Source organism: Herpailurus yagouaroundi, unplaced genomic scaffold, assembly GCF_014898765.1.
Source record: "Herpailurus yagouaroundi ecotype Mexico unplaced genomic scaffold, PumYag 28, whole genome shotgun sequence".
NCBI classification, from domain to species: domain Eukaryota; kingdom Metazoa; phylum Chordata; class Mammalia; order Carnivora; family Felidae; genus Herpailurus; species Herpailurus yagouaroundi.
In genome coordinates this window covers 6,629,456-6,655,905 of record NW_024412376.1, presented here as the reverse complement: position 1 = coordinate 6,655,905, position 26,450 = coordinate 6,629,456, and the positions used below count along the sequence as shown (strand labels likewise).

General features: G+C 46.9%; 1 protein-coding gene across 3 annotated transcripts in view; it reads right to left on the bottom strand.

The window, feature by feature from the left end:
- The window catches only part of RAB11FIP1 (RAB11 family interacting protein 1), a 33,303-nt gene extending 7,641 nt beyond the window's left edge, over window positions 1-25,662 (bottom strand). The window contains exons 1-5 of one of the 3 annotated variants that reach the window (XM_040459637.1): window positions 25,214-25,662; window positions 9,954-10,396; window positions 7,588-8,392; window positions 4,206-6,080; window positions 3,319-3,427 (exon numbers count right to left, since the gene is read on the bottom strand). In XM_040459637.1, the coding sequence (XP_040315571.1) occupies window positions 3,319-3,427; window positions 4,206-6,080; window positions 7,588-8,392; window positions 9,954-10,396; window positions 25,214-25,590 (3,609 nt within the window). In that variant the 5' untranslated portion in view covers window positions 25,591-25,662. Of the gene's footprint in view, window positions 1-3,318; window positions 3,428-4,205; window positions 6,081-7,587; window positions 8,393-9,953; window positions 10,397-15,128; window positions 15,960-25,213 lie in introns of those variants that run through there. The other 2 variants (XM_040459714.1, XM_040459787.1) reach the window with 2 other exon arrangements.
- Window positions 25,663-26,450: the final 788 nt, after the last annotated feature.

Genomic DNA, 26,450 nt, shown 5'->3' with positions numbered 1-26,450 from the left:
TTTGTTGTAAGGCAAGTTATTCTCTCAATCAGGGCCAGGAGATAAGCCCCTGATTACATGAGCTTTGAAGAATAAATAAAATGGGAGCCAAGGGTCTTGCTCACTTCCCGACAGCTAGGTGTTTGTTTCTCTTTGGAGCCCAGCTGCATTCCACAGTAAAAGGAAGGAGGGATGGGAGGCTGCTCCACGACCCTGGTTTTCATTACTGTCCCTTTTGTGCTGTCCTTTTGCCCGGTTTCCTGGTAAATATCGTTAACTCCAGGAAGATAAACTCGGCCTCCTCTCCACACCCACAGAAACCAGCCAAGCTGCGTTGGTCGAGTTATGGTGTGGTTTTAGGCTATGGCTAAAACACAGCAGGCACACTGTACTGGCCACAGCTGATCATTCTGAGAATGATGCTTACTTACCGGCGGCCCTGGAAGCATGTAGTACAAGCAAAAGAGAAGGCGAGGCGGCTGGAAGATGCTAAACAGCTCGCAGCAACCATCTGTCATTACCGCTCAGCCTCTTTACCTGAATCTCTGATCTCAGGGACCCTTTAGCCCAGCTCCTGGTGGCACAGGTGCAATGGAGCCAGAGGTAATACCGACTAACCAAAGCTTTAAAAATGCTTGCGGGAGTAAAGGAGGCATGAGCGAAAGTTTTTATTTTAAAAACACAAAAACTGGGGCGCCTGGGTGGCTCAGCTGGTTAAGCGTCCAACTCCTGGTTTCAACTCAGGTCATGACCTCCAAGTTCTGTGAGTGCGAGCCCCGCATCAGGCTCTGCACTAACAGTGTGGTGCCTACTTGGGGTTCTCTCTCTGCCCCTCCCACTCTCTCTCTCTCAAAATAAATAAACTTAAAAAAAAAGAATAAAAACACAAAAACTGGGGTGCCTGGGTGGCTCAGTCAGTTGGGCGTCCGACTCTTGATTAGGGCTCAGGTCAGGATCTCAGTTGATGGGATTCAGCCCTGCATCAGGCTCTGCGTGGACAGCATGGAGCCTGCTTGGGATTCTCAGTCTCTCTCTCTCTCTTTGTCTCTCTCTGACTCTCTCTGCCCTGCTTGTGCTCCCCCCCCCCCCCCCCCGTCAAAATAAATAAACTTTAAAACATAAACTAAACAATAAAAAATAAAAACAGAAAAGCTACTTGATGTCTTACACTGCACAAGACTGTAAGATCTCTGATTGAATGCAATTTCTAGATGCCCTAAACTAAAATAGAAATAAGGTTCATTTCTACTGACAGTGACTACCCCAGGAGTCAGTTAGGAAATTCCTCTCCACATATTTGAAATGCAACACATCCTTGCCCACCAGTCCCTCAGTAAATCATTCTCCTCCAGCCCACGTGACAATGAGTCAAAGACCAGAGGTCTGCAACAAGGCAATGTTCTAAATCCTCCTGATTTTTGAACCAGAAAGGGCAGAATGGAGACACTCTATAGCAGAGATCATCTGGGGCTCGGGGGGGGGGGAAGGGAGGGGTTGGTTTTGTTTGATTTGCGGGCAGGAGTTGTTGTTTTAAAGTTAGCCCAAGCTTTTTAAAGAGAAGAGAGCCTCTAATCAAGCAATATTCTTCCTGGAGATTTAGCTTAAGAAGGGAAAAAGTTCTATGCGAGAAATTATTGACTATGACAGCATTCACACTGAAAAACAGACAACAGCCCAAATATCCAATAATAGGGGAACAGGTTAAGTAAATATTCATATAACCATTTCAAAGAATTAAGTAGCAACATACAAAAATGCTTATGGTATACTAGATAAACCACCAAATGAATAAGAGAACCAGTGTCTCCATACAGGCAATGGGGCTGGAAAACCACCAATTTGGCCACTGATGTATTCATCAGTGGATACAAAAGCCTGAGAATGAAAGTTTGGTGAGGAGCAGGATACCTACAGAGTCTGAAATTAATTCCCCACAAATTCTTATTGATTGTAAAGGGGATAAATAGCAATGTTATCCTAGAGACGCTGGTGGGCACCACCTACAGAAAGTCATCAGAGTTAACACTCCCACTACCAGGACAAGCTGAAACCATGTGCCTATTTACACGATGCACCGGGAAGGGACACATGACTTGCATGGTTAATTCCTGCCAAGAATGCATAACCTCAACCAAACCATGAGGTTTTGAGCAGACAAATCCAAACTGAGGAGAACTCTACAAAACAACTGATCTGAAGTCTTAGAAAATGTCAAGGTCTTGAAAGACAAAGAAGGCTGAGGGATCCAGGATAAAAGAGTCTAGAGAGACACAGCAACTAAGAGCGAGAGATCCTGGATTGGATCCCGGACTAGAAAGAAAGACAGAAAAACGAAGGAGCACACTAATGAGACAACGGGTGGACCTGAAATTTGGGCTAGAGATGAGAAAAGAGGATTACGCCAATTTTAAAAGTCGTGATCCTGATTAAATATCCTTATTCTTAGGAATCACATGCTTAGGTATTTTAGAGGTAAAAGGGACATGAGGTAGGCAACTTACCCTCCAGCGGTTCAGAAGAAAAAAAAAGTATGTATATACAAAGACAGAACAGACAGGGATGGGGAGAGAGAGGGTGGCAATGATAAAACCACTGTGGTAAGATGTCAACAATTGGTGAATTGGGATGAAAGGTATATAGGAGTTCTTTGTTCTATTCTTGCAACTTTTAATTTTGAAATGACTGCAGAATAAAGTTTCAGAAAATTATATCTATGCCATGATTACAACCCCAGGAATTTTACATTCGTGCCAAAAGATAAGAAAAGATACACGGGGAAATGAAAATATCGAATTTGAATGGACCAGATGGTGGGTGACATTTTCTTCTTACTGACAAGAAGTAACAGTATCAATCACGTTGCTTGGGGACAACAAACAATCTGCCAATAAGTCAGTAACCATAAGGGGAATAGTAATTATCTAGTGGAAAGTGTAGAAGCTCCCAAAGATTATCCAAAGACACAGACATAAGGTTAAATTGCTCCTGGCGTTACCTGCTACCCAAGGAGGTGTACATAATGGTGGCTCTAGAAACGGGTTTTGTATAGATCCCTAACTAGCATGTCTATTTCTTTTTTTTTTAATTTTTTTTTTAATGTTTATTTTTGAGAGAGAGAGAGAGAGAGAGAGAGACAGAGTATGAGCAGGAGAGGAACAGAGAGAGACAGACACAGAATTGGAAGCAGGCTCCTGGCTCTGAGCTGAGCTGTCAGCACGGAGCCCAATGCGGGGCTTGAACTCACGGAGAGTGAGATCATGACCTGAGCTGAAGTCGGGCGCTTAACCGAAGGAGCCACCCAGGCACCCCTAGCATGCCTATTTCTTGGAGAAAGCATACCTTCATCATGGCTTCGTTGATCATGTTCTCACTGATGATGGTGGCAGTGCCCAAGCTGGAATTAACAATCTTGGGGGCTGCTGCGTTCATTGGCTTCACGGGATGAAGTCTAAAGAGAAGGGGATAGGATCCTTAGATCTTTCTGTAATGACAAAACTGAGAAACTGTCCATCTCACAGATGGCAGTCAGCAAGACAGACAAGGGGACAGAGCGGTGATACATTGTATTCACACCCCCAGTCCAACACACGCCAATGTTCCTGTGGAAGTGAAAGCAGTCAGCACAAGGCAGCCACAGGATCAACAAAACCCACCCACCTGACAGCCAGGGGTCCTGACATTCTCGCGAGACCCTTGGTCTCCTGATCACTGTCAGAAGAACATTAGAGACGGTCTCTTACTTTTGAGACAACGACAGCCTCAGATTGCACCGTGTGAGTCCCTACAGAGCCTGCTGCTCCTCAACAGTAAAGGAAGAGTTCAGAACAAATACGCCCACTTCACATCGGCCGGTGCTTAACGCAAGCTTTCAACCCTGCTAGGTTCCACCACTCTGTCTCCGTTGGCTTCTGATACTAGGAAGATGCTGGTCACGAGACATCTCTGCAATCTGAGAGCCCCAAATCTGACTATGCTGAATTATTCCAAAACTGGCTTTGAAGCCTGTCACTATGTCCTCCTTACAAAAGTAGGAGTGTCTAGGGGAGGGATTCCCACCACAGGGGGAGACCTTTTGAAAACAGCCCCTACCAGCCAAATGCACAGTATGTACCATCAAGAGATCTGTGCGGTTAGAAAGCCAGAACCTCGGCAGGCAAAAAGCAAAGGGCAGGGTGGGCAGGGTGGGGGACATCGCTCACGTCGAAACAGCCTTTCCCGACTCTCACCTGTGCTTGGCTGACCCCGTTCCCGTGCTCGGCTGAGCTGAGACTGGATGTGTCTCTGAGGGTGAGACCCAGGCCTGAAGAAGCGGCTTCCTCTTGCCAGAATTGTCCACCTTACCAGCAGGGCCCTCTGCTGTTGCTTTTTTTTGAGATTCTGCTGTACTGGTGTGGTGCGTGTCAGCGTGTGGGTAGCTAGGAAAAGAGTGCGGAACAGGAAAGGTCTCAGAAAAGGAGGGGCTGGGTACAGGAGAATCCAGGGCCGCTTCAGGACGCTGGCTTGGCCCCCCATTTCCCGGCAACTCTTCCTTCTCGCCACCGCCAGGACCTGACCGCTGTTTATCCGAGCGTGAACTCTTGCCACGATCTGGTTTATGAATTCCCAAAGCTGTGGTCGGGAAGCCGTGGTCCGAAGAAGAAACTGTAACGGATGCTTTGGGTGCCTTCGACTGGGGGTCGTGCAGGCTCTCGGTGGGCGCCGCCCACACAACCGCCTGGCCTCTGGGCCCCTTTCCCATCTCAGGACGGGCAGGTGACGCGCTCAAGGAAGAAGGCCCGGCTTCCGGGGCTGCCACCTGGGCCATCTCTCCATCTCCGTCATCTTCAACCTGATCCACTCTTTCGTCATCCGATGCCACTTCGGGGATGGAAGGAAGGGTTAAGCCCAGGTCAGCCAGGACTGGAGAGCTAACACCTGGGGCAGAGGGAAGGCCGCCCAGGGGGTCGGACAATAAGCCTTCGTGATCACTGGCTTTGCTCTGATTCTCGGCCATGAGCAGATGGTCTCCCTCGACCCCACAGAGGGGAAGGTCTTGCTCCGAGCTTGCTTCACTCACGGGGCCTTCTGAGAAACTCTCCTCGCAGGGGAGGGCAAGGGGATCGGCCGTGGAAGCTAGCGCACCCTGACTGGCCGCTTCCCTCTTGGAGTCCTCTGTGTGGACAGACCCGGCAGGCTCCCCATCTGACCCATTTCCAGCCGTGGCTCCTTCCCGTGGCGGCTCCTGGGGGTTCCCTTCGTCCTCCTCCTCTGACCCGGGGGACTTCTCTAACTCCTCCTCCGTAAAGAGCTGCTCAGAAAATGACACCCGCTTCTTGATTTTCTTTTGGCCCTCATGGACATTCTCCTCGTGCGTCTGCATCACAGAGCCAAGAGTGGGGGATGATTCTGCCATCTGAAGAGGGGACACTGCTTCTGGAACCGCAGAAGCCGTTCTGCTGTCCTTCACTCTGTTCTCCCCACAAGACCCACATGGACTTGTGACATCTGTGTCTTCCCCCATCGGAGGCTTCCCAGCTGGGCTTTCAATCTCGCCACTTGGGGATGAAAGGGCGAATGTCATTTCTTGGGTCCCTTGAGATGAAGGGACAGAGGCTTGTTCTGAGGGGGGCAACCTCAGAACTTCTTGTGGCTCGGTCTCAGGCTGCTTCAGGAGAGACTTTGCTGAGTCATTACTGACGGTGTTCTCTGGGCCTACCTCACTGGTCTTCCTCGGAGAATCTTCTGGCCCTTTCCTCACTGGAGTGGGTAGCTGTTTAGAAAGTGACCCCGAGGCACAAGAAACAGTCTTTGGAACTTGTGTTAAACTCTCCTTTTGCAATTCTGCTTTAAGGAGTAAGGATGGTTCTTCAGGACCGGCCTGGCCCTTGTCTGTGGAAGGCCAGTTTTCAACTGGCGTGGATGTGGAAATGGGGGCCGCTACGGGAGATGAGAAAGAGAAGAAGACAGAAGGAGATTCAGAGGACAGTGTCTCTGAGCCATGACCCGATTTAGAAAGGACAGGTGTCTGGCCAGAACTGGAAAGAAGAGCGGAAAAAAAGAGAGGAGAGTCAGGGGAAGAAGGAAGCCTGGCTGTGGGTTGAGCCTCTGGAGACACTTCCAGTCTGCAAAAAGGACAAAATAAAATCTGCAGGTCAGTTGCAGATGCATCAGAAGAGAAAGAAAAAAAAAAAAACATGTAAAAATAAAGTTGATCCAAAGGGGAGAGCTTTTTTATACTTGGGGCAGTATCTTAAGGAGTTAAAGAAGGAGGGAGCTTCTGGGTGTGTCAGCTGGTTAAGCATCTGACTTCTGGTTTTGGCTTAGGTCATGACCTCATGGTTTGTGAGTTTGAGCCCCGCATCAGGCTCCTTGCTGACAGTGTGGAGCTGGCTTGGGATTCTCTCTCTCCCTCTCTCTTTGCCCCTCCCTTGCTCTCTCTCTCTCTCCCTCTCCCTCTCTCTCTCTTGAAAATAAATAGGTGAACTTAAAAAAAAAAAAAAAGTTAAGAAACAACAACAACAAAAAGAAGTTAAGGAAGAAACACGAATTATTTAACACATAAAAGGGACACTTTTTAAAACATTTTTTAAAAATGTTTATTCGTTTTTGAGAGAGAGAGAGAGAGAGTGCGCGAGCGTGCAGGGGAGGGGCTGGAGGGAGGATCTGAAGCAGGCTCCCAGCTGACAGCACAGAACCCAACACGGGGCTCAAACCCATGAACTGTGAGATCACGACCTGAGCCAAAGTCGGACACTCAACCGACTGAGCCACCCAGGTGCCCCATAAAAGGGACACTATGATCACCAAGCACACCTGCCACACAAGGGCTGTTGCCACAGAAAGAGAAAGCTCCAGGTAAAGCAACAGTTTACAGTGTCTTTTGGTGATAAACAAAAAGCATCTGAAAAGTTCAAAGCAGTACAAGAGGCACCTCAAGGCAACAGGCACAAATTTTGAAGAGGAATGGCCTGAGTGTATGTGTCTGTGTCTGAAATCAAAGTAAGCAGAATCTCAAAAAAAGTCTCCCCCACCCCAGACCACAGAAATACTGTTCGTGCGAACGTGAGTCATGCTGAAGGCAGAAAGTTCCCGACGCATCACCCCCCACCGACCAGGCTCCTGCCACGAGGGGCACCCTAAACACTCTGAGAACTGTCTCGGGCACACTCAAGGGTGGATCAAGGGTCTCTGGTGCCAGCAGACCAGAGCCAAAGCGCAAGGAGGAGAGATAACATCTGCCTCAAATGGAAATATGTGGTAAGAACTTTAAATACACACATGTTCTGCGCATAACCACAACCCCAATCTGGTATTCCCAACTTGCAATACTCAGAATCTGCTACACCCTGCGGCAGTCCATCGGGGTCTGAACGTCCTACTGAGACGGGCAGACCACACATGGTGGCCGTGGCTTTGGGCCGGGACGCATCACTGCCGTCTGTGCAGGGCAGGCCAGGCAGGCAGGCAGGCAGGCAGGCTGGGCTGGTTGAAAACCACTTAGACTATCAAATGCTTGCCACACACAGGGACCGCCATAGAACGACGAGCAAGAGGTGTTGTAACGGTAGACCCCACTGATTACACCGAGCAGTGAGGGGCAGGCCCTGCATGAGAAGGAACAAGACTCACCGAGGCTTGACAGCTTTGGTCTGCGGAGCCCTTACAGAGGGAGCAGGTGGTGTAGGTTCAGACTTGGGCTCTCGGTCAGCTTCCGGTTCTGTGATCTGCACGTCCTCAAAGGGATTCAGGGATTTACCACGTCTGGAGACAACAGCCGTAGTATCCTTCTCAGATCTTTCTACTAGGTCTCCGTCAGGCCCCGCCTGGTCCCCCCTCGGTGTGACTTCCATAAGCGTGCCTTCCTTCTCCTTTCCTGGGACCGTAGGGGGGCTTTCGCCTTCACTGCCCTTAGCCGCATCCTTCTTTCCTGTCACCAGAGACAGCAAAGAGGACTTCTTGTTCTCCTGCTTCTTGCTCTCCTTGGTTTCTTTTGCCACCTCCAAGCTCACTGGAGCCGTGTTCTCCTGAATGTCCCCACTGATCTGTGGCCGGTAGGATGGCAGAGACATAGATTTCAGAGAGTCTTTTGTGGAAGACTCAGAGAACTGTCTGTCGGAAGACACCGCCCCAACGTCGCCAGGCTCCTTCCAGGACCGAGTAGCCAGGTTTTCGGTGGAGGAGAACAAATGCTTCTTCCTGAAGCCCTGGGGGGACGGGGAAGAAGAAGGGGTGCTGTCCTTGGTCTCGCTCTTGGCTTCTGGCTGCTCCACATAAACATGGTTCCCGTTGATACAGACATTAGAGCGAGAAAGGAAGTCATTCTTAGACCGAAGGCCACCAAGAAAGGGGAGTCCTCCTTCCTTCTTGGGAAGGTTGAAATTGATCTGGTTCAGTTGCTTAGGATGTGCACTCTCTGTTCTCTTGGGAGACAGGACTATGGGAAGAAAAGCAAAGATCCAAAGGAAACAAGATGTTAAACGAATGGTTCACAACTGGAAGGGGGTCCGTCTCTCCACGTCTGAATACATTTTTGGTAAACCGCCATTGGGTGTGTTATTGGCATCTAGCAGGTAGAGGTCAGGGTTGCTGCTAAAGATCCTACAGCACAGGGGGCAGCCCCACAACAAAGAATTATCTGGCCCAAACTACCAATAGTGCTGGGATTGAGAAGCCCTGCATTAAACCAATGCGAAGGGCAGAATCTGGCCAACAGCAACCTGCATTTGGTCATTGAAATTGAAGTTCAAAACACACATTTAATTCACAGTTAAAGGAACTGAATTCCTCAACTTTCATTAAGGATGTAGCCCATGAAGGTTACGCACATCAATAGGACCTCAATAAATACCTGATGAATAAATGAAATATCAGAATTACTCTAAGGTTGCATGATTTTACCCTTAACTAGAAAAAAAAAAAAACAAACCCAGATACATACATTTCGTTAATTCCAAAAGCTTATATTAATGTACATCAGTTACAGAGCCAGACGTTTTAGAAAAGAATTTATGCATTCTTAGAAACCAGAGTGCTTAGAAATACAGAAGCCTTTCTTTTTATTTATTTATTCATTCATTCATTCATTCATTCATTCCATTTATTTATTTTGAGAGAGAAAGAGGGCGTGCATGCATGAACAAGCAGGGGAGAAGCAGAGACAGAGGAAGAGAGAGAGAATCCCAAGCAGGCTCTGCACTGTCAGCACAGAGCCCAATGCGGGACTCAATCCCACAATCCATGAGATTATAACCGTGAGCCGAAATGAAGAGTCAGACACTTAACTGACTAAACCACCCAAGCGGCCCGAGAAGCCTTTCTAACCAAGATCATCCATCATCATGACCATCATCACCATTTTAATAACTGAGGAACTGAATTAAAATCTTTCTCTTGGGGCACCTGGGTGGCGCAGTCGGTTAAGCGTCCGACTTCAGCCAGGTCACGATCTCGCGGTCCATGAGTTCGAGCCCCGCGTCAGGCTCTGGGCTGATGACTCGGAGCCTGGAGCCTGTTTCCGATTCTGTGTCTCCCTCTCTCTCTGCCCCTCCCCCGTTCATGCTCTGTCTCTCTCTGTCCCAAAAAATAAATAAATGTTGAAAAAAAAAAAATTTAAAAAAAAAAATAAAATCTTTCTCTTAAGATTTGTTTCTTCTCTCTTTTTTTTTTTTTAAGTTTATTTATTTACTTTGAGAGAGAGAGAGAGAGAGAGAGCGAGTGAGGTGAGCAGGATCAGGGCAGAAAGAGAGAGGGAAACAGAGAATCCCACGCAGGCTCCATGCTGTCAGCACAGAGCCCGATGCGGGGCTCGATCCCAGGAACCGTGAGATCATGACCTGAGGCAAAGTCAAGAGCCAGATGCTGAACTGACTGAGCCACCCGGACACCACATTGTTTCTTCTCTCTTAAAGCAAAGTAGACTGAGAGACAGAGAGAGAGAGAGAGAGAGAGAGAGAGAGAGAGAGTGAGCGCCAAGTAAGGAGGAGGAGAAAACTCACCATCAGAGGCAGAGGAGGACTCATCCTCATTTTCATCATCCTCCCACCGGGACTGAAAGCCTCCAGGACGAAGCAGCACTTTGTCTGACTTTGAAGTAGGCAGGACAGACATGGACTGGGAAAGTGGTGTTTTCTGCAAATTTGACTTGGAAAACAAGGTCTTGATCTTCGACTTCTTTTTCTTGTCTTTTGAAGTAGACTCATCATCACTGTCGGCGGAGGGTGTGACGCTGGGAATGACGGCTGAAGCAGTATCGGACACGCTATCCTTATGCTTCCCCTTGATCTTGTCCTTCAGCTTCCCAAATGGATTCCGAGACTTGTCTTTCATGGAAAGGTCAAACATGCTGGCGGTCATGTTGTTTCTCATAAACTGGATGTCAACCTCAATTTCGCCTCGCTCTTTATCCTTCTTTCCTGGTTTGGATTTCAAGGTATACCACCTACAAGGAGAAAGGCTGAGAGGTTACCTTTGAATTGGGCCTAAAACAATGTTCACAATGTCCATTAACTTGGCCTCTCTTCTTCTCTGCTACTACCAACCTCTTAGATAAATGCATTCTTGGGCTCTCTTCTTTGGAGAGTAGAGGGTGGGGTGGGGAATGAAGGCAGAACCTGTAGTTTTATTTTTGAGAAGACACCCCGTAGGCAAAGATAGGATCTGATTCTGTACTGAACGTACAGTCACTTAAAATCTTTATTCGATAAGCTATTTCTAAAAATAAAATAAATATAACAAACATTCCATCAAATCCTCTCCTAGGACTGGTATTTGGCTTCAATAGGGGAAAGATGCAAAGATCATAAACAAACAGAAGGCAAAATGGAAATTGACACATAAATCTCAGAAAAAAGGGCAAGGGTTTGTAGAACCATCCCTGCTGGGGAGTTGATAGAAAACACAGGACAGAATAAAAAAAAAATTGTTTTTCAAAAAGAGTGCAATAAGCTAGTCACGAGATGACAGATATGGTATGATTCGATTTCTATGAAGTACCTAGAGCCGTCCAATCCACAGAGAACGGTGGCTGTCCAGGGCCGGGGCCAGAAGTGAATAAGAATTAGTCCTTAATGGGTACAGTCTCAGTATCGGAAAATAAAAAAAGTCTGGACAAGGACGGTTGGCAGTGGCACAACAGTGTGAATGTACTGGACTGAGCCATACACTAAAAAACGGTTGGCAAATTTTGTTACGTATATTTTACCACACTAAAAAAAAAAAATAATAAGAATTAGAAGTGGAAAGGATGCATTCTTCCCTAGCTTAATACTCCTAAAAAAGAGAAGATTTCAAACATTATCCAAGTATTTCAATGGGTCATTTGCAAACTACTTCAAGACAGGGCAAGTATTGTATCAGTCCAACTCGACTGAAAGACAAACTTCAGAAAAAGAAATCTCCCCTTGGCATGTTCCATCTGGTGACCTCCAAGAAGGTGAGGTAGATCCGTGGCATGACCACTACAGAGCAAATAGGTCTGAATCCACGGTCCACCGACAGCCATCCCTGGCGTTACCGTACAAACTGAGAAACCGCATTTGGATGTTCTTTGGGGTGACCTACTTAAGAGCTGAGGGCCGTGGACGTAAAGGAAATGACGGGTTTGCTCAAAAGAGCACAGTTTCCTCCTTCACTCTCAGCCTGTCTTGCTCGCAGGGCAGATCCCTGCCCCACTACCTTAGCTCGTTTTACAACTGAGAGGAAAGGGGCAGAAGGAAGCAGAAACCTAACACTTAAATAGCATCTACAACATAACCTGGCACTGTGCACACTTAGGAACATCCTGGAATTAGTGTCCCCAGAATGACACACAGTAGACATTATACTCACTTTACAAAGACACTGAGGCTCACAAGTTAAGTGTTTCGGTACAAGGTCTTACCACTGTTAAGGGGCACAGCCAGGATTCTGAATCAGTTCTGCATTTCTCCAAAGGTCCTATTCATTCTCTAACCCCAAGATTCCTGCTTTACACTCTTTGCTAACTCACCTCCCATGGGCCATGTTTGCAACACACAGAGAGGAGATTCAAATTTAAATTCTTTCTAAATAAATAAACTTTAAAAAAAAAGGCGGGGGGGGGGGGGCTGGGAGGGGTGCCTGGGTGGCTCAGTCAGTTAAGCGGCTGACTTGATTTTGGCTCAGGTCACGATCTCAAGGTTGTGAGACTGAACCCGTGTTGGGCTCTGTGCTGAGTGGTGAGTCTGCTTGGGATTCTCTCTCTAGGTGTCTCTGTCCCTCGCCAGCTCTCTCTCTTTCTCAAAACAAATAAATAAATAAAACTTAAGAAAATAAATAAATTCTTTCTGAGGCAGGTTTAAGCTTCTCATTTAAAAGGCCCTACCAAAAAAAAAAAAAAATAATAAAAAAAAAATTAAAAAAATAAAAAAATAAAAGGCCCTACCATAAGAAAGTACCGAGGAAAAAAGTACTAAGAAATGTTCTAGGAAGAAAAGGGGGAAATCCCACCACAGTCACCACCAACCATAAATCATGAGATTACATATAGAGTCCAGTATACAAAGTCATCAAGAACAACTTAAACTTGATTTAAAAAATACATCCAGGGGCGCCTGGGTGGCTCAGTCGGTTAAGCGTCTGACTTCAGCTCAGGTCACAATCTCGCGGTCCTCGAGTTTGAGCCCTGCGTCGGGCTCTGGGCTGATGGCTCAGAGCCTGGAGTTTGCTTCCGATTCTGTGTCTCCCTCTCTCTCTGCCCCTCCCCCGTTCATGCTCTGTCTCTCTCTGTCTCAAAAATAAATAAAAACGTTAAAAAAAAATAAAAAAAAAATAAACATCCAAAAATTGGAGAAAATGATATAAGCTACTATTCTGGACTTTTAGAGGAGATTTTTTATGGTTTTTAAAACCACAATCCACAGCTGGGGGGCTGGGGGGACGGGGCAGGGGGAGACGCAAGGTGTTTACGGACAACCTCACCCCTGCCAGCCTAGTGTCTTCACAATATATTTTCCAAGACCTAGCCTGGAATAGCTTGCTTATTTGTCGTTTAGATGTCCAGAGGATTATTTCTTTTTCTCATCTGCCTCTCATGCAGCTAAATGGTAGCCTTGGTGATGAAGGGTGGTTAGCTTTGGTAAAAACCCACTGCAGGCACCTGAAAGGGGAAGTTGCTGAAGCTGAATGCAGAGGTTCCGATGACCACACCGGCCGCAAGAAGTTTGACCTCTCTGCCCACGGAAGCGGGGTCAGTCCGGCCTTCTCCCCAGCCTCCTCCACACAACTCATAGTTAGCCAAGCAGGGGATGCAAAAGATGACCTTCAAAGCGTGCCATCCACAGTTCCTGGGACCAGCCCTCCTTTCCAAAAGTATCACCACCAGTCTGTTTACTTTGAGCGAAGCTACAACCGACTCTAGAATCCTCCCTGGGCACCTATGCCCAGGATCAGTCCCCGGGGAACTAAAGTGGGATCTGTTTGGGGAACTTCTAAAACCACTAGGAGGTGTGAATAGACGCTCCAGCAACTGTTCCTATCCTTTATTTTCACAGGCAAACCTCAAACCAAAGACCAGGTAGCTAAGAACAGCCACAGAGCTATTTAAGGATGTGAAAAGCAGACTGAATCACAGGTAAGCGTCCCATGCAAACGTTCAGATTTTTTAACAATCTGTGCTGGATTTGTTAAAGCTGGAAAAGAATACAGGAATTGTTCCGTCTAACAACATGACATTCAAACAAACCACTTAAGCAAGGAATCTTTGGCACAAGGATAATTTTATAATAAATGAAAGCCATGATTCATAAATGTCTCTCACCCTAAGAAATCCCAAACCAGATACGTTTGTGGGTTTCCGCATTCAAGCATCAATTTTATTTCAAGTGCCTTTTTATGCATTTGTTTTTTAGCTCACTTAATTCCAGCACCTCACGGAAGCAATTCTTGAATAACAAAGTCCCAGCAAAGCCACCCAGTGTAGGTAAGGTGGCAGCGTGGGTGTGTTCCAGCATTACCTTTCAGGTAGGCCCAGAAAGCTTGAATTATCTCAAAAATCAGGGCTGGGTTGATTTTCCTAGTCCAAAGGGCAGGGTACAGAAAGAAAGCCATAATCCCAAGGTAGTTTGTTTTTAAGCCCGTATTTCTGAAAAATTCCTGCAACCTATCAAGAAAATCAAATGATCCCTTCTGTAATCAAGTAATTATTTTAACTTATAATTAAAAATTCAATTCTTTGGAAATTAAAAGGATCTCTGAATATATAAAAAGTGATAGGAAACATAAAAAAAAACTATATTCAAAAGTAATAACAGGCATAGGGTAAAAATTCAAATCATACAAAATGGTACAAAATGAAAACTTCAATCTTCCCACCCCTCCATGTCCCTCAGTCAAGGGATGATGGTCCTGGGCACACAAAAACAAAAACGCCCATTATCCAAACAGGCTACCCTGCTATTTTAGAGTTTTGGGGGGTTTGGGGTTTTAGGTGTTTTTAATCGAACACAAGACAAGGCAAGAGCTAAAAATACAGAAAAATTCATTTATGTCTTCTATTGCCTGGGCCCGCATCGTCAAATCTTCTGGGCCTTTCAATAGTCATTTTGAGAAGAGCTAGAATTATCCAACCATGCCCAATTCTCAGGGCCAGTCTGCTTTCAGAATGCACCGTGTCTCACTCCGCGGCTCAAATACGTGGAAAGCTGATCACAGGGGGCCTTCCATCGGAATGCGGCAGGGTGAGGGGAGTATGGTTCCTACTCTTGGGAAATGAGAAGTCTCACAGCAATGCAGGCTTTCGGGATTATCCTTGTAAAGGACTGGCCGGTGTGTCTCAAAAATAACCTTTCTGCAGCTGAAACAAACATGTTTTTCCTTTGAAACATTCCGCAGGGCAGACACGTACAGAGAAATGATGACTTCAAAGATTCGCTTCCAATTTTTTTTTTTACATAGCAGCCACTGGAAATACAAAATGAAAAGGCCAGATTCTGCCCTAAAAGGCATACCCTCCAGTGGGACAGAGAGAGAGCTGGCTCACCAAACATCACAAAGTGCTCCATTAGAACCACTGTTGCCTTTTCTTCCTGACTTTGAAGCATGAGAAAATAATTCGACACGGAAAGAAATGCCTGCTAACGCATACAATTTCATCCCAAATAAGGGCTCTCACACACAAATAAGGTCCTCAGCAAAATTAAATACGAACCACCTACCTAGGGGCTCCAGCAAGACGAATTAATACTGCATACTTGCATTAGACACAGGAGGCTCCAGGGAAGGCAGGGAAAGAAAGGACACTATGGCTCTACGAGTCACTTCAACATTTTCATGTGTGTTAATTTCCAGGGCTCTCCGTCTGTGGGTCTGGTCTGGACTCAGGGTCAGTGGTAGACTGGCCCCCGCCCCAACCTGTTCCCTGCAAAATCTCAACCGTGACTTACAGCATGAGTCATCTCCATGGTAACCAAGCATCATGACACAGGGGATTATGGCCTCAGGTGAGGGAAGAAGCAGGAAGAACAGAAAGGCACCTGATGTCGTGTTTGACACAGAGGACACTCTCAATCTTTCACGGATGAAGAATTTTTAAAAAGCAACTCATTCGTTGTCTTCCCCAGGGAATAAAAAGAAGGCTGAACATGCGGGGTTAGCAGTTGAGAACATCTGAATGGGGTTCTGAAAAGGAGGGATTCCATATGGGTGAAATGTCCAGACTCTTCTCCCGGTAGCCTAGAAGCAATGGAGAGTAAACAGGGACAGAAATGTTTATGGCCTATAAAACGTCTGTGGTGTTCCCTACACGGGCGAGGCAGTTTCACATGTTTTGTTACTGCCCTTTGTAGCTGGTCTTGATTACCTTACTCTGACTACAGAATGACCAATCGGCCAACCTTGCCTCCCTCGGTGACGCTTCCTCTCTGCCCGTTGTTAACAACTTGGAAGAACTCCTGAGAGTGGCAAATGGCTCATTTTTTACCCCAACCCCTAAAACAGCCATTCTAGCGGCACTGAAGGGCCACCTATAGCCACCAAACTCCATCCTGAAAACTGGTAAGTAGTGTGCTGAAGGAGGCAGAACAGAAAAAGCAGGTTGAAAATGCCCTGGGTCCCTTCCCTATTATTTGCTCTACAGAAATTCTCTTAGAAAGTGAGCACAACAAGTTACAGAGAATTTTTTGTTAATTTTTTTTAATGGACTTACTTTCATGCTAATGTGACCATTATTCCTTTTTACATATCTTCTTGAAGTGTTTTTCCTGTACGTTTTAACAAGCACTAGCTGAGACACTTCAGGCAAGTTACTTAACCTCTCTGTGGCTCAGGTTCCTCTGAAACAGGGCTGAAAGCACCTAATTCATAAGGATGCTAATGAAGATTAAGGGACTTAATATATGTAGTGTCTGGCACTTAATAAGCATTCAATAAGTATTAGCTATAATCCTTACTTGGTTGTAACCAGAGTTTGCATGTGATTTTATTTTTATAGCGTGTGGTGCGTTCTTGCCCTACAGTCTTCATACCCACCATTTCTAGTGGCTGTATGATATCCCGCCAAATGCTTCTATACCGTGGTTTACCCCCGCAGATAGTTCTCAGAAGGGAATTTAAGATCTCAACATTTCTGACTGGCCCTGCCCCTAGATAACCAAACCTATCCAACAAACACAAACAATAAAGATCTGCATTTGAAGGGAGGAGGAAATGGCTCAGTTACAAAGTAAGTCTGTATTACACAATCTCCAAAATTAAAAAGTATACGTGAGTCTTTTAAAACACCACAGTCAGTGTGTATTTTCTGTAACTTACTGAGAGATGTAACGATCCTCAGATCAAACCCTTCAGGGTTTCTACACAGCAGACAAGACACAGGGCTTCCAAACTACTGCAGGGATATGCCGAGATGGCGTGACTGAAGTATAAGGATCAAGACATGTTTTCTAAGTTGAAATCACTCAATGCTAGACTCCTTATAGGTGAAGACTATAAGAAATAGCAAGTATCGGTATTTTAAGATTCTCTACAAATTAGAAAAACATCAACTCGTTTTTAAACATGGAAGTGCACCCCTCCTGTATTCATTTACTTGCCTTTTTTTTTTTTTTACTTGATCATATCTCAAAAAGCCACAAATGTTAATATTGTACCATCAGATCAGGTATCTCGCCTCTTGCCCAATTGGTCCGTCAAAGAACAATGTCTCGGCAACCACAGGGTCCTTTATTATTCATGCAAAGAGACGGGACAAACATGCAATGGCTTTTGTTCACCTTCTCAGGACCAGGACAAAAGGAAACAAATACACTCTAGCATAAGGGATCCAACAATCCACTCCCCACCCCACAAACAGGTTCACACTCTTTCTATGAGAGTTCCTGGCAAGAAAGCAGAGTGTCTATGATTTATCGTGTAATCAGCTAAGTCCCAAGAAAGAGGAGGAGGGGAACCCACATTTTAAAATCCTGTTTTAACAACAAATGACTAGCAAAAATGCAAAGTTCCATTAGCATAAAAGGAAAACCCCAGTTTTGGTCCTTGAAGAAATATCCCGGGACCCAGCGTGCTGCCTGGTGCCCTCCACACAGGACATCCATTCTTCATGATCACAAGAGGCCTTCTCAGACCAGGCTTTCTGGAAGCCTGAATTGTTCCACCTAGGTTAGCCAAGTCCCTTCTCATAAAAGAGTGTTTAAAAGGTGAAGCGTACAGCAGCCACACCTCTAGAAACATTTTTCTGGGATTTCTTATAAATGCCTCCCCTCTACTCCATTCAAAGCCCAGCATTCAGGAAAGGACACTTAATTAGCGCTGCCTTTTTTCCCTCCGCAGGCACATTCCTAAATGTGTCCCTCAGGGACACCCTGGAGACTAAAATCCTTGCTTTTTCTCTAACAGAAGATCTACAGCCTTCTCTCTGCAGGAAAGGAATTTCTCATCTCATTAGTGGCTAACTGCAGCTCCCTCGCCAAAGGCATCATTAGCAGAAGGGAACCTGCTTCCTTGGTGTTAAGAAAAGGCAACTGACAAGCCACAGCCCAAACTAAGAAACTGAAAGAGCAGAGCTTTGACTTCATACCTCCAGCACCCCTGGTCTTTGATCCACTGGGCTAATTCTAAGATTAAACAGTTTTCCATGTCCACACAGGCAAACGACCACCCGCTCTATGCTTACAGGGACCTCAACCATTCACTCACTCACACAGATGTTACAAGCTCCTGCGTTGGGTCACACAACAAAGAACAAGACCAAAGTGGTCCGGGGCCAAGGGAAAGGCAGGCAGAGTCAGACTTGGTCTCCTAAGCCACAGCTCGGGCGCAAGATCGGACCCAGGACACCTTAAGAGGAGAAGCTCTCACTGCCAAGTCTTTTCCCAAACAAATATCTTGGCAGTGGACCGATTTTCTTCAAAAGCCAATACAAGGGTCCCGGTGTTGCTTTTGTTGGAATTCAAAGGCCCAGAGATTTAGAGATCTGCACAAGACCCAGAACCAAAGGTCACACAAGGAACTGCTCTGAGATGAAAATAAAGCCCAAAACGACCTCCTATCACTTTCTCCATTAGCCTAGGGCTTCATCCTTCTGGAATTAGCCAGGGCTGGCATCTCCAAAGTGTAGAGTGAGGAGCACAGTTTTCTAGGATGTATGGCAACTAAAATTGTACTATTTTTAATAGATACCTAAGATTACTGTTAAGGGCGAAAAGGGTAAGGTCAGCAAGCCTATGTCAGAGTGGGTGACATTTTAATAAGCACATGTATTGCTTTCCATGTTATTATAACATTTTTTGGTTAATCGCTACAATTAAAATGACATATCAAATACTATTTATAAAAACCTCCCTCCGATGGTAGTTACAGAACTACAATAGAGGTCTTTGTAACCAAAAGGAAGTTTAAGCACAACAAAAAAGGCACAAGACTCTCCTGAACGATCACCTCCCCTAATGTGAAAAACATGTAAATGGTTAACTTATTAGAGTTTTATTTTTCACTTACAGGTTTCTTTTTCCTAATGTTATGTATTATTTTCCCTTTTCTTAGTCCTATATTCCTTGAAGCAGTGACCTCATCAGCTGTGTTAGAGCGCACTGGTGAGATTTTACTAGCTACGTACACTATTACAAAACAAAGACTCGGCCTGTTTTAAAACTGTAAATACTTGGAGACACACATATACACACCCTGGTTTCCACCCTGGTTTCAATGGTGTTTCCCACTAATTCCTTCCAACAGAAGACTCTACTCACAGGTGTCACTGTCCAAAGCTGTCTTTGTAATGGTGACCTCACTCTGCTGGGGAATTAGAAGGCACCATCACTTCCTGGTTCATTTTCAACAACAAGCTCTCTTTATTTTATTAGTTCATTCTTATCACTTCCTCTTCTCTCCCCCCACCCACATCCAATCTATCACAAATCAGGCCAACTAAACTTCCAAAATATCTCTGAAATCCACCACCTCTGTCTACCTCCATGGCCATCACCCAAGTGCAAGCCACCACCACTGGTGGCCTAGATTACTGTAACAGCCTCCCATTTTGTCTATCTGATTCCAGGGGAGGCCTGCTTTGAATCCATTCTCCACCCAACAGCCACAGTGGTTTTTGACAACGTGGATCACAACACCCTTTGCTTTTAATACTCGGTGACTTCTCACTGCTCTTAAATAAAACCCTGCCTTCCTCTTCAGCCTCAATCTATACAATCCCCCCAGCGTCCCAGGTGTTCCAGCCTCAGGGCCTTTGTGCAGGCTGTTCCCTCTGCCTCAGGCCCTTTTCCTCTACTTGTCACCAGAAAAGTCTCTTTGTACTTCAGGTTTCTGCCTCAGAGAAGCATCCCCTTCTTTAAGCCATGTCCTTCCTGTTCTTTCCTCTTATGATACCCTGTTCTCTTCCTCCACAGTACTTATCATAATCCATGATTATTTATTCATGTGTTCATTTGCCTAATGTCTGTCTCCCCCACAAGGCTCTGAACTTCCTGAAAGCAAGGATCGTGTCTGTTTTGGTCACTATTGTTTACACCCCAGTGCTTGGCACCTAGAAGGTATTAAAATACATTTACTGGGGCGCCTGGGTGGCGCAGTCGGTTAAGCGTCCGACTTCAGCCAGGTCACGATCTCACGGTCCGTGAGTTCGAGCCCCGCGTCAGGCTCTGGGCTGATGGCTCAGAGCCTGGAGCCTGTTTCCGATTCTGTGTCTCCCTCTCTCTCTGCCCCTCCCCCGTTCATGCTCTGTCTCTCTCTGTCGCAAAAATAAATAAATGTTGAAAAAAAAAATTTTTTAAAAAATACATTTACTAAAAATACAAGCATGAGATCTTGCCATCTGCCACAACATGGGTGGACCTAGAGGGTATTATGCTAAGTGAAATAAGTCAGACTGAGAAAGACAAATACATATGGGTTCACTTCTATGTGGAATCTAAAAACCGGAACAAATGGCAGAAACAGGCCCATAAATACAGTGAGAACAAAGTGGTGGCTGCTAGAAGGGAGGGGGTGGCAATGGGCAAAAGGGGTAAAGGGGAGTGGGAGACACAGGCTTCCAGGTGTGAAAGGCATCGGTCACAGCCGTGAACGTGCAGCATAGGGAACAGTCGGTGGTACTGTAACAGCACTGCATTGACGGATGGCGGTGAGTATAGCACAGCATATAGCACTGTCGAATGACTATGGTATACACCTGAAACTAACGTAGTATTGTGGGTCAACTATACTTCAGTTAAAAAAAAAAAAGTACTAAAAATATGGGCCTTAAAGACCCAAAAAAGGGGGGGGGGTGGTTGGAACTTTCCCCAAGCTAACTAAATATCTTATAAATGAAATCGTAACCAAACAATACCATGAGCTCCCAGGTGGCTCAGTTAAGTAAGCATCCGGCTCCTGGTTTCGGCTCAGGTCATGATCTCACAGTTCTTGAGTTCGAGCCCTGAGTCTGGCTCTGCACTGACAGCCCAGAGCCTGGTTGGGATTTCTCTCTCCCTCTCTCTCTGCCCTTCCCGGGCTTTCTCTTTCTCTCTTTCTCTCTCTCTCTCTCTCTCTCTCCCCCCTTCTCCCTCTCTCTCTCTCCCCTGCCCTTCAAAAAATAATAATAAACAAATAATACCATGAAGAACATGAGGGAGCATCTTGCCCATCACCGGAACAATGACTCTCCCCTTCTTAGTCATTTCATTCCATGGCTACAACCAGGTTGGGGTTACTTGTCCCAGAGCTGACAGAGAACTCTGTCTCAAGCACTGAGCTGTCAGTTTCCTACACTGGAGTAGGAGGGGACTGTGAGAGGCAGGAGGGTTTCCAGAAAGGCCCAATGTTACCTTTAAGGGGAATCCCAAGAAAGGAAAAATTTAATCAGTAACACTGCTCCAATTTTCCAATCGGTTACAAAAAAAACCTAACTGCACTTAGGAAACTTAACAGTATAAGCACAAACACTGACTGCTTTTTTTTTCTTAACGTTTATTTATTTACAAGAGAGAGTAGCAGAGGGGCAGAGAGAGAGGGAGACAGAGGATCTGAAGCAGGCTCTGTGCTGACAGTTCGGGGCTTGAACCCATGAACCGTGAGAGCGTGACCTGAGCCAAAGTCGGACGTTTAACCAACTGAGCCAACCAGGTACCCCTGACAGCTTATTATTTATCTCTCTGGTCAATTAAATCATTTCTCCACATCCAACTCTCCCAGGAAAACAACCATTGAGCCTTTATTTCTTTTTAATAACCCGGATTTCCTCTGGCAACTTATTATAGCAGCTTACTACATTTATAGTTCTTCAAAATCTCAAATCTTTCATGTGCAACCAAACTCCCTCTTGCATCTTCAAGAGACATAAGAAAATGACTCTCCATCACTCACTCTCCCTTCACAGCTGGAAGACTATTACAGTATTAAGTGTCATGATATTTAGTTACACAATGGCCTTTCAGTCACTAGCCTGAATGGATGTTTATTTTAATCTGTTTTTAACAGATTATTTCCCCCAAATTTTGTTGCTCTTAGTATCCTAAAAAGGTTCCCCCCACCCTTCTGGCCTCTCAGCTTCAGGTCTGTTTTATGAGCGTGAGACTTAACTGGTTCCCATTTCACCAAGGCCCAACTGTGACCCCAGGTCTTTAATAAAGTGCAAAATAAACACATTTCAATTTCTTCTTTTTTTAAATATTTTTTAATGTTTATTCATTTTTGAGAGAGAGAAAAGAGAGAGCATGAGTGGGGTAGGAGCAGAGAGAGAGGGAGACACAGAATCCGAAACAGGCTCCAGGCTCTGAGCTGTCAGCACAGAACCTGACGCGGGGCTCAAAACCACAAAACGTGAGATCATGACCTGAGCCAAAGTCAGATGCCCAACTGACTGAGCCACCCAGGTGCCCCCATTTCAATTTCTTCTTAACAAAAGGGGCCACACACTATTCCCTATTAGAAGTATCCTACCTCTATGTCAGTCTCCACTTGGTATTTTAAAGATGTGTGTCATCACACTAAATTTGAGGTCCCCCAAATTTGAGTCATGAAAAGCATATTTTCTGAACTCCAAACATATGATGCATGAGGGCTTATCAAGAGAACAAAGGGAAGTATGAGCACAGTTAACTCTTAACGTCTTGAGTTTCTGGACCCGTGACAAAAGTCATACTCTAAATAACAGCAACTCTTCTTTGCTAGAGATTAACACACATGCATGCACGCGCGTGCGCGTGCGCACACATACACACACACACACACACACACACCTGGAAACCAAAATTGAACTTATGTTTTGTTTCTGGTTTTTATTTTATTTTTTTAAAAATTCTGTTTTAATGTATATTTATTTTTGAGAGCGAGACAGAGACAGAGCATGAGCAGGCGAGGGGCAGAGAGAAAGGGAGACACAGAACCGAAACAGGCTCTAGGCTCTGAGCTGTCAGCCCAGAGCTCGACGCAGGGCTTGAACTCACGCACCGTGACATCATGACCCAGCCGAAGTCGGACGCTTAACAAACCGAGCCACCCAGGCGCCCCTGTTTTTGGTTTTTAATGTCTAAGGTGGAGTCAAACCATTAATAACTAGCTCAAATGATTTTCCTAGCCCAACCAGTTTCCTTCTGGTAAACTTCCACCTCTCTCGGTATGCATCACTCTCCACATGTCAGCCATCTTGAGCACCCAAGTGATGTACCAAGGCATCAGAGAAGCTCGGTTTCACTAGGTTCCCTAGCGCCCTGGAAAGTCCCAGGAAGTGGCAGATGGAAAGCTTGCAATTTCACCTACTGCTGATGGGGCAAAGAAGACTTCCTTTGCAGTTAAGAAAAAAAAAAAAAAAAACACATCAACTAAGCATCATTTTCCTACAAAGTTGATACTGCGACTAAGTGGTAATCAGCTCCTACAATAGACAGGAGGAACCATCTAGGTTTAGGATTACACTGGAGAGAATGACAGAAAGGAAGATGTAGACCTCTGAACCCTTTCTGAAATAGGGAATTTAAGGAGGTTTTCATTCCTCACAAAGCAGTTAACAGAACCTTCTGAGCCTATACACAGGCCCCATTAATCCAGGAACCTGGAAACATCTTATAAACATCAATTAAGCTGGTAACAAGCTCCACATATAAATAGGGAAACTTGGGTGTTTAGAGATCGAGTCGCTTGAAGCCTAACAATGAGTCAGGACCAGAGTGGGCACCCGACCCAGGAATCTGGAACCCTCATCTCTGGCAGGGACATGTGATCTATCCTTCAAGGGAATAAGATGTTCCAACAGAAACAGACGGCAGAAACAGATGATAATATCCACACATCTTGGGATGGGACAAGACAAAGGACAGCCAATGACGCCCAGTTGAAGCCGGAAAGGAAGCCAACCCAAGGCCCCAAATGTCATTTAATCAAATGGAAAATTAGCATTGCTTCAGCACCTCCTTAGCAAAGACACTGCTCACCTTCTGGCTTGTAAGTTGATGCCAAGAGATATCCTATCCATCCTCACCTCAAGGCTCTCTATTTTTATCTGATTTGAATTCAGAAAATGCCTATTCATCTTTGGCCAGATAAGTGAATCAGGTAATACATTCACAAGCATGCAAGCTGAAATTGGACCCACCCTGCAGAAAAGGGAATCTGGTAACTTCAAACCCTCTGGCTTTTACTGTCCTGTTCACAAGGGAAAGTGAAAATGCCGTGTATATCTAAAACACCCAATGTGAATCAGTATGCTTCACCAACTGGAGGACCTGTGGTAATATGACTGACGTGCCTATTTACCGTCCAGCACAAAGCAACCGATTAAGCTAAGGAGCCCAGCTTTTGGTATAGGATATGAGCATAATCAAATGCTCCATGGCAAACACCTGTGAAAGAGAACAAACAAATGGGTGACACCTTGAAGTGAACTGGGTGTTGTCCAGCTTTCCCTGTGGGAGCGAGATACCCTAGCACAGAACTCCACACCTAGAAGCCACCGAGAAGCCACAGGCGAGCAGTCATCCATTCTGAGTAGGACCAGAGAGAACCTGGCAAACTCCAAAGAGAAACAGTGCCTACCACCCACTTTAGCTTGGCCAAGGGCAGACCCTGGCTCCAACCAGCACACCTTACTAATTTGGGGCCCAGGACAAACAGGGTTAATAATTTTCAGTCTGAAAAGTTAAATTGTTTTAGCATGCTTTGGGGAGGCAGGGGAGGAGGGGGTTGAAACGGGGAGGAGAGAGAGGCAAATTCTCTGCACCAACCCCTTAAGCGGCGCGGCCACACTGAAATGCCTCTGCTCTGCCCCTCGGTGAGCCTCTGGGGCCCGAGAGTATCAGTGGGTTTCACTCCTCCACTTAATCCTCCCTGCGTTCTGGCCCCGCCATTCCCAGCTCAGTGGCTAGGACAGTGAAATACCCAGGAGGCTTTCCACAGAAGCTAATGTGTGTATCACACATACACACTACCCACAGTAATAAGAAGAATTCGTCAGCCCACATGTATTTTCAATTCATCAAAAATTCATTAAGCGCTTACTAAGTTCCGGGCGCTGAGCGTCTCCCTGCAGATTCAAAACTACCCCAGGTACTCCCCGCCCCCACCCCGCACGCCCGCCGCAAAGAGCCCACACGCTGGGAGAGCTGGGGCCGGACAGCCGAAAGAGAAGTTGAAGTTAGGTGAGAATACGGTGACCGGCCGGGGAGATCCCTCTCGAAAGGCCTCTCTCCGTCCGTCCCTTTGGGACGCAGCGGCGCGGTGTCTGCCGCGCGCTCTCTAAGTGGATCTCAGCGCCAAGCCACACGTTCGCCCCGCACCTCTCCGCTCCGCGTCCCCTCCCCCGGCCCGCACTCACTGGGTCTTCCTGCGGCCCTGGTCCCGGTGCAGCTCCCGCAGGTCCACGTCCGCCCGGCCCAGGAACTTGTCGAGGCCGAGGAGCGCGCGGTGCAGCACGGTGAGCTGCAGGGTGGCGGCGGCCGCGGGCGCGGCCCCGGCGGACAGCAGCGGCGGCAGCTCGAAGGTGGCCTCCTCCCGCCACACCGGCGCGCCCAAGCTGCGCTCCGACACCGAGGTGGCGTACTTCTCTTTGCCCACCTGGATCACCGCGTACGCATCGCTCGTGCCCCCGGGGCCCTTGGCCCGCAGGCCCCGCGCCTGCAGCACCGTCACCTGCACGTGCGTTGGGGACCACACGGCCCCCGGGCCCCGGCCAGCCGAGGCCGCCAGGGACATGGTGACCGCGCCGCGGCCGGCTCTGAAGCGAAGAGAAGATCACCGGGATGTGCGGCCCCTGCGGCCCACCCCGTCGCCCCAGCCGCTTTAAGGCTTCCGGCCACGCCCCCCCCAGGGCCCGCCTCCCCCGCCCGGGCCGCCCCGCCCGCCCCGCCAGCCCCACCTGCCGCGCCGGGTCTGGCCTCCGCCGCACTGGCTGGAGAGTACCGGGGTGCGGGAGGCCGGCGCGGCCGGGCGGGGGCGGGGACTTGGAGAATTCCGGCGTGAGAGGTGTGGTTAGTTAAGGGACGAGGTCCCCAACTGCCAAAGGTCGCAAGGCCCAACCGGAACTGGTCGGGGCACTGCCTTGGGAGTCAGACCTCTTTTCCAATCTGGCACCGCCAACTGGCAGGTGTGTGAGCTGGCACAGGTTACTTAACATCTTTTGGTCTCAGTTTCTTCATCCATAAAATGAGATAACAATCACCTCAAACAAGTGCTGTAAAAAAAAAATAGTAATAATAACGTAGCCTGGCACGCGGTGAGTTCTCAATCAAGAGTAGCTATGAGGGTGATAATGAACGCGATTTCAAATTCACCGCTTTTTCTGTTTGGGACAGTCGGCGGCTTACTCTGGAGAACGGTGGGTTCTGGGATGGCGCCAGGTGGGCGGGGGAGGAGGAGGATCGTTCGAGGGCCAGAAAAGGGGAAGGTAAGGCGGGGGAGACGACCTGGAGGTGGTGTGGGAGTGTCTTATTTTGCCCTGCCTTCACCAAAAAAGGTGAGGCTAAGAGGCTAAATTAGGGAAGGAGAATGAAAGAGGAACTGAAATTGGGATTGCTAAACCAGACCTCAGGAACAGAGTGCCATTCCCCCGCCCC